The sequence below is a fragment of the Prinia subflava genome, chromosome 35 (assembly GCF_021018805.1).
Source record: "Prinia subflava isolate CZ2003 ecotype Zambia chromosome 35, Cam_Psub_1.2, whole genome shotgun sequence".
NCBI lineage: Eukaryota > Metazoa > Chordata > Aves > Passeriformes > Cisticolidae > Prinia > Prinia subflava.
The window spans coordinates 593,737-601,707 of record NC_086281.1 but is presented as its reverse complement, the minus strand read 5'-3'; the positions used below and the strand labels follow the sequence as shown (position 1 = coordinate 601,707).

General features: G+C 51.8%; 2 protein-coding genes across 2 annotated transcripts; both read left to right on the top strand.

Moving 5' to 3' along the window:
- Positions 1–3,257: 3,257 nt before the first annotated feature.
- On the top strand, positions 3,258–3,569 carry LOC134563322 (small proline-rich protein 2K-like). The gene has a single exon (XM_063421191.1). The coding sequence runs from the start codon at positions 3,258–3,260 to the stop codon at positions 3,567–3,569; it is 312 nt and encodes a 103-aa protein (XP_063277261.1).
- Positions 3,570–7,181: 3,612 nt separating this feature from the next.
- LOC134563320 (putative small proline-rich protein 5) lies at positions 7,182–7,520 on the top strand. Its single transcript, XM_063421188.1, has one exon. It carries the CDS (start codon positions 7,182–7,184, stop codon positions 7,518–7,520), a length of 339 nt encoding a protein of 112 aa, XP_063277258.1.
- The last annotated feature ends 451 nt before the right edge of the window (positions 7,521–7,971 follow it).

Below are 7,971 nucleotides of genomic sequence, written 5' to 3'. Positions count from 1 at the left end.
TTATGTCACAGATCTATGTCATAAATCTTTTCTCAGAGCCTTTTTGGTCATTGCTGCTATCTCTCATCAAGCTCGAATAGTGTGAAAAAGTTCTTTGGTTATTTTCTCTATTTCTAGAGCTAATTACAAAAGCATCTTTACATAACATAATTTCTATTTTACTATTGTTCTATAACGTAAAAACTACATTTATCATATTACTGAAAGAAACGTTATGAATACAGTATAACTTCTCAACATAACACATGGCACATTCATTTTAATATGTGTGAAAAGCCAATTATATAATATGCCAATTAAATAATATATATTTATAACAAAAGGCTGCAGGGAAAGGCTGCAGGAAAAGCTGCAGAAACCCCTCAGGAATCTGTGCCCACCAAGGCCACGGCTGCAAAGGTGCAGAGAAATATTCCAGGGAAACTCTCTCATTCTTGCACTGTTTACAGGCAGCACGGATCGGCTGAGGCAGAGCCAGGCCAGGGGTGCAAACACGGAGCCTGTCGAGAATTTTCTGTGGAAATTCTGTCCCAGGTTGGTGAAACCCCTGCTCTGCTCCAGCTCATCCCACTCTGCCTGGGGCTGGAAGCTTCCACCTCTGCCCTCTCACCACCTCAGACATTTCTCTTTCCTGCCCCCACTTCCTGATATTTACACCTGACACCCTTTTATTTACACCTGACACCCTTTTTTTTTTTTTAATTTATTTCTCATTTTTCCCTCCTCACCTCTCTCACATGACACCAAATCTCCTCCCAAAAATCCCCGGAGTGCTGCCCTGGCTGCAGCCCAACCCAAACCTGGCAGGGGAGGGTTTGTCCTGTGCCCTGGGAAGCTCAGCTGGGAAGGGACCAGTCCCAGGGATCCCCGTGAGTCAGGAGAGCATCACCCCAAATCCCTCGTGCCTCACGCCTAATCCCCGGCGCCATCCCAGTGGTGACACATTCCTGCCTTTTATGGGAGCAGGAGTTGTAATTGAGGGGTCAGATGGGCATGACTTGTACCCGGGCACGGGAGACCAAAGTCTGACCGTGATTCACGGGCAAATCCAGGTTCTGAAGTGTCTCCTGCATCCCATGTTTGTGTCTCTCTTGAGCTCCAGCCCTGCCTCGTCATCCCTGAGATCATTCCAGAAGTGCTGGAAGCGGGGCAGAAACAGTAGCTCTTTATTCCTAAATAATAAAATAAAATTTTTAAAATAAAAAATAAAATAAAAAAATTCTGAGCAAAATCAGAAGAGAAATTAACTCTGGGAGGGTGAGCAGGACTTGGGCCACCCTGGAGGTGTCCAAGGAACGCCTGGACGTGGCCCTCAGTGCTCTGCTCCCCTTCACAAGGTGGGGCTCGGTCAAAGGTTGGGCTCAGTGGTCTTGGAGATCTTTTCCAACATCAGCGACTCTGGAAATCAAATCTGGGGTTCTGTTCACCTCAAACCATCCTGTCCCGGGGTTTGACACCACTGCCCCCAACACCACATGGCAAAACCAGAATAAAACAGCACCTGGAGGCCCAGGCTGGGTTGGCTTGGCCAGGTTGGGGTGGGCGGGGATCCACAGAGGTGGCAGGAACAGGAACCCACCCTGGGGCAGGTTTGGTGGCAGAACCTCTAGAATATGGACAGGAGCCCACCCTGGGTCAGGTTTTATGGTAGAACCTGTGACCCCATGGACAGGAACCCACCTTGGGGCAGGTCTGGTGGCACAACCTGTGGCCCCATGGACAGAAGCCCACCCTGTGTCAGGTTTTGTCCCAAAACCTTTGACCCCATGGCTTTGGTGAGCACCTGGTGAAGTCCTTGCTGGGCCACACCAGGGCAGGAAGTTTGGAATTATCGATGAAGGACAGATTTGGGCTAATGCAAATCCCTCATTGAGATACCCAGCCCCATTGGGCAACTCCTCTGCAGTATTCCTGCCCTAAACCTAATCCTCAAGGGATTAACATCAATAATTTTGGATGGAAGTCGATCAGGTGGAGCTCCTGGCCCACGTGACCCCGAGGAATTGGCACTTCTGGATTGCAGGAGCCTCTTGTGCCCGGTCCACGCTGCCCATGAGCAGCTCCATCGGTGCTGGCGTCACTTCACGTGAAATTCCTTCCAATCTCCTTCATAGGGAGGCGAAGGAATTAACGAGCTATTAATAATTACAATGCTAAAAGCACAGAGCATCAAAGGGAAAATCCGGGAAGCTGAACACAGCGGATAGAAATGGGCTGGGATCTGTAATTAGGGATGCCTCATGTCCCAGATAACCCTGTGGAAAAGTATAAAAGGTTTCCCATCCCGGTTTCCTTCACTCGCTGCTCTGCTCCAAAACAGCTCCAGCCCCGCTGCTCAAGGGTGAGTCCAATCTTTCTTTCCCCCTTTCATTCCCCTTCAATTGGGACTTCAAAAAGTCCCCATTTTTCTGTAGGAAAATCGATGTTTTCCCATGAGTTTGGGTAGAATTGGAGTTTTGGGCGCTCCCTCCTCACCTCTGGATCTTGGTCGTGTTGGAGACCAAGTTCTCATTACCCACAAGAGCAAATTATTAAAACAAATGAGAAAGAGAGGCCTTGAGCAGAGGCTCAAATCAAACCAAAACAGCAGAAAAGGCAGAAAATACAGACAGAGGGTTTTGTGGAGAGGAGGTGGGAGATTTCCAAGCAAGAGGAACCGGAGGGTCTGGAGCTTCTCTTGGGAAATGAATGTTTGGGCCAACTTTTCCCTGGGAATCAAGGCCCATCCATAAAAGGTTCTGGATTTAGTGAGGGATTAAAGCATCTCCAACCATGCTGACCCCTCTTCCTCACCCCTGCTCTTAGGAAATGAAGGTTTGGGTGAATTTTTTCCTGAGAATCAAGGCCCATCCATGAGAGGTTCTGGGTTTAGTGAGGGATTAAAGCATCTCCAACCAACGCTGACCCCTCTTCCTCACCCCTGCTCTTAGGAAATGAAGGTTTGGGCCAATTTTGCTCTGAGAATCAAGGCCCGTCCATGAGAGGTTCTGGGTTTAGTGAGGCATTAAAGCATCTCCCAACAACGCTGACCCCTCTTCCTCACCCCTGCTCTTGGGAAATGAAGGTTTGGGTGAATTTTTTCCTGGGAATCAAGGCCTGTCCATAAAAGGTTCTGGGTTTAGTGAGGGATTAAAGCATCTCCCAACAACGCTTCCTCACCTCTGAGGAAATCAGGAATAAAATGGGGAATCCCAGAGCAAATGTGACCGCTGTGACCGTTCCTCTTTCCCCTGCAGCTCCACCAGAACCCCGCCACGATGTGCTCCCGCGGCTCCTGCCACAGCCACGAGACCTCCTGCCACGAGTCCCGCTCCTCCTGCCACGACTCGGGGTCCTCCTCCTGCCACTACACGGTGCAGAGGCAGCCCGTGCAGAAGTTCGGCTACGTGACGCCCTGCTGCCCACCCGTGCAGCCCTGCTGCGCCCCAGTGCAGCGTTACTGCCCTCCAGTGCAGCGTTACTGCCCCCCGGTGCAGCCCTGCTGCCCACCCATGCAGCGTTACTGCCCCCCGGTCTGTCCCCAGGTCACCAAGAACATCTGCAAGCTGCCCACGTACCCCAAGTACTGAGGGTGGCCCAACCTCGGGAGCTCAGCCCTAAAGCCTGAACCGAGGGCTCGTTATTCTCATTTTTAATTTGATCCTCCAATTCTTCGCCCATTATTAGAATTTGTTTCCTGGGTTTGCTCCTCCTTGGTTTGATTTGCTTTCCACCAAGCTGGGGACGATTCCTGCTGCTTCTCACTGGCGTGGCAGGCTCCAAAACAATAAAATTTGATTTTCAAAAGCAAAAGAGGTTTACGGTCTCTTCCTTCTTTGATTCTTTTTTCCTTCAGAGTAATTGTTACCTCTGACTTCTTAGTCACCACTTCTCGCCCTTTTCTCCTCAAGCCGACCACAAAATATCCCTGAAATTTCAGAATAACAAAAGCCAGCGATCCCAGAGGCATTTCTGGGGGAGGTGAAGGCTCAGGGAGCTCGTCTGCACTCTGATTATTCACATATCAATGTGCAGAATATATAAATGTATTTATACATTTCCACCCGGAAGGAATTGTTCCCTGGTGAGCCCCTGGCAGAGGGGATTCCACAGATCCCTGGAGGTGTCCAAGGACACCTGGGATGGTGGGAGGTGCCCCTGGAATTTTTTAGGGTCCTTTCCCATCCAGCCCATTCCAGGGTTGCCCTCAGTGTGGAGCTGCCTCCAGCCCCTCCTCAGCAGCTCCTCACACTTCGTTTGTCCCTCTGACTCAGAGCCACAAACACTCCGAGGTGTCTAATAAATGCAAATAAGCACCTCGCGGGTTTTCCTAACCCTCCTTCTTTCACTCAGCCCCAAATTACTGTTTTCAGTGACTACTGCAGGCACTTCAATAAGTGTGAGATCTCTCTGGACTTTTGACAACCTCAGACTTTCCTTATCTCCCCGTCCGGCTGAGACACCGGTTCCAGAACAGGCTCTGTGGCTGCATCAGCTTCCCCAGGAGCTCAGCAAGCAGACTCAGCTCGAATTAATGACCCTGAGAATTGGATGAGATGATCCTTAATGTCCCTTCCAAGCCAAATTGTTCCGTGATTCCCTGATCCCACGAATTCCTCCTGCCTGACGGAGAGTTGACTCAAGGGCCTCCCCCAAAAAAGGAGCTTTATCCAACCCAGGTGGAGAATTTCTACATCACAGCCCGCAGCAGCTTCCAGAAAACTTCATATTTTCCTAAGCAAGGATTGGCTCTAAAAGATTCTCTTAAAAGCTTTTGGGTTTCTGGTAGATAAATAAAAAGAATCATAAAATAGTTTGGGCTGGGAGGAACCCTAAAAATCATCTTTGAATTGTTCCTGTGGCATTCACCTGGATAAAAGTCACAGGAGAGGGACAATCACCCATTTTATGGTCCTAAAAACTCGGGGGAAACTCAGAAGCCAAGAGCAAAAAGGGAGAATGAATAAAAATTATGAAACCGCCTAAATAAAACAGGATCCCGCGGAAACCCGGGGTTGAAAACAGGATGACAAAAGGTAAAACCCTCACACAAACCCTTCCAGCTGAGAATTTGAAGCCTCCTCCATCCAGGATTAACACAAACAGGAAAATATTGTTGCACAAATGAAGAAACCAGCTGAGGCAAACGGAAAGGGAAAAATTTGGGATTGGCGTCGGGCCCCGGGTAGTCCCCAGGACCGTTTCAGACCTTGGACATAAATTTTCAAACATCTAAAAAGCCTTCGAGGCTCTGAAAACAGGAGGCCCAAAGTCCTGTGAGCGAAGGGATGATGGCAACTGTTCCGAGATCCCGTTTTCCTGAGCAGGTCCTGAATTTGAAAGAGTCAGAGACGGCTCCTGGGGGGTTTTGGAAGGCTCTTGAGGAGGTAGAAAAATTTTGGAGAGCATCAGTGAGATGCTCCAGGTGAAAACCTGGACAAGCTCCTGGTTTGTCCCCTGGGCAGCTGCTGAGGGACCCTCAGCTGAGTCACCAAAGTCCCTGAGGAATTCCCGCCACCTTTCCTTGCTCCACAAAACTCCCCACAAGGAATTGGCCGCCTTTAGCCTGGAGAGCAGCTGTGGGACACCCCCAGTTTGGGAGATCTTCCCTCCCCAGTCAGTGAATTGCTCTAGTGGGCAACATTTTCCTTGCTGAGGAGTTTCATTTTCTTACACTTCAAACTCTGAGTGAAACAAGGTGATAAATCCAGATTTAGTGCCCAAACTCCCACCAGGAGTGACAAAACCCAATATCTGCTCAGACTTCAGCTCCTCGGAACCCTTCGGTGTGGTCAGGTGAAAAAAACGTGAGGGATCACAGAAGGAAAGAGAAACCAAGGAACGGGAAAATTTAATGTCCTCAAACCCCGTGCAGAGCTCGGGGTCAGACGTTTTTCCCTGATCCCACGCGTCAATAACCGCGATTCACGTGCAACAGCCGGATGGGATCACCCCCAAGTCATCCACCAAATCCAGGCACACGTGAAGAACCAGGAACATTTTATTCCTCTCCATCCCAGGAGATCCCACCGGATTTTCCGGCACTGTGCCACCCTCGGGAATTGCAGCCGGTAATCCCATTTCCTCTTGGCACTCAACAACAGGGGAATTAAACCCTGAGCTGTCACCTGCGCCCAACGGGGAGGCCAACCCCAGAGTCAGCGTTTCTGAGAACCTTTCCGTGCCTGACGCAACCCGGGCCGTCCCTCGCCCCTAATTAAGGGCCGTCACTTGGGTGTCAGGCTCCAGGAAATGGGAGAGAGCTGCCTCCCCAAAATCCCCGCGTTAGGAATCACCGGCGCCGGGGCCGCGTGCGTCAAGGAGGGAACACCTGGAAACGGGGGAAGTGCAGACATCCGCGGGATTGGAGGCAGAATTAATTAAGGGGAGGCAGAATTAATTAAGGTGTCATCGTAAGGAGGTGCCTCACACCCCGGGAGGGTATAAAAGGTCCCTCAGCCCCGGTCTCCGCAGCCACCCGCCTTCGCTTCCAGAAACTTCTCGCTGCAGCTGAAGAGGGTAAGGGCAGCTTCACTATTTCTGTTCTCGCTTGATGGGGAGGAAAACTCCACGAGAGGTTTTTGTGGATGGAGCTGGGATTTCGGGAAGCGCCTCCTGCGTGTGCTGAGGGAGGGAGGGGAGGGATTCCCAGGGATTCCCGGGAAAGGTGCAGCCCTCGGAGGGATCCCCAGGTGACACAAACTCTGCTGGAACTGGGGCTTGGCTGATGGGCTCAAACTGACCCACAGGGAAGAGATTTCACACCCCAATTCCCAGACCAAGCCCAGCAGATCCAACCGGGACCTTTCCTCATGGAAAGGGTGGTCAGGCCTTGGCAGGGCTGTCCAAGGAGGTTTGGAGTCACCATTCCCAGGGATTCCCGGGAAAGGTGCAGCCCCCGGAGGGATCCCCGGGTGATACAAACTCTGCTGGAATTGGGGCTTGGCTGATGGGCTCAAACTGACCCACAGGGAAGAGATTTCACACCCCAATTCCCAGAGCACGCCCAGCAGATCTGGCGGGACCGAGGGGGTGTTGGGTCTGGATTAGGCGGGTGAAAAACAATAGAGAAATGGATCGTGGGAGATCTCAAGAAAAAATATTATTAAAAAGAAAAGGGGGGGAGTAGAAGAAGCAGATCAGAGCCTCCTCTCACCGCGCTGCTCCCTCGCTCCAAACAGCTCTGCCAGAACTCCAGCACGATGTGCTCCCGCAGCTCCTGCCACGACTACGAGTCCTCCTGCCACGAGTCCCGCTCCTCCTGCCACGGCTCCAGCTCCTCCTGCCACGGCTCCAGCTCCTGCCACTCTGGGTCCTCCTCCTGCCACTACACCATCCAGAGGCAGCCCGTGCAGAAGTTCAGCTACTGCTGCCCACCCGTGCAGTATTACTGCCCCCCTGTGCAGCGTTACTGCCCCCCTGTGCAGCGTTATTGCCCCCCAGTGCAGCCCTGCTGCCCACCAGTGCAGCGTTACTGCCCCCCGGTCTGCCCCCAGGTCACCAAGAACATCTGCAAGCTGCCCACGTACCCCAAGTACTGAGGGCAGGATCCACCCCTGGGATCTGCTCCTGGCCCCAAGCTCATCCCGGGGCTGCGCAGCTTTGTCACTTCTCTCCAAGCAAAACCTCCTAAAAATGCCGGGGGTGAAGCGGTTTTGGGGTGAAACCCCCCGGTTTTAGGAGCTCTGAGCTGTTTGTCTTTCCTCTGCCAACGCTGGGAATGGTTCCCTTCTCGCTTTGCTGCTTCGTTCTTCAGCAAGAGAATAAAAACGGTGTTTCAAGCCAAGCTGGATGTTTGCAGTCACTGCCCCATGGGGCAAGAGGGACACTGAGGGGCTGGGGTGGGTCCAGAGAAGGGAACGGAGCTGGGGAAGGGGCTGGAGAACTCCTGAGGGAGCTGGGAGGGCTCAGCCTGGAGGAAAGAAGACACAGGGGGAATTTCTGACTCTGCACAAGTCCCTGACAGGAGGCTCAGGTTGGGATCAGGAGGAA

Bases quoted from the DNA above. Each gene is read 5' to 3' on its own strand.
- LOC134563320 (XM_063421188.1), top strand. From the start codon at position 7,182: ATGTGCTCCCGCAGCTCCTGCCACGACTACGAGTCCTCCTGCCACGAG.
- LOC134563322 (XM_063421191.1), top strand. From the start codon at position 3,258: ATGTGCTCCCGCGGCTCCTGCCACAGCCACGAGACCTCCTGCCACGAG.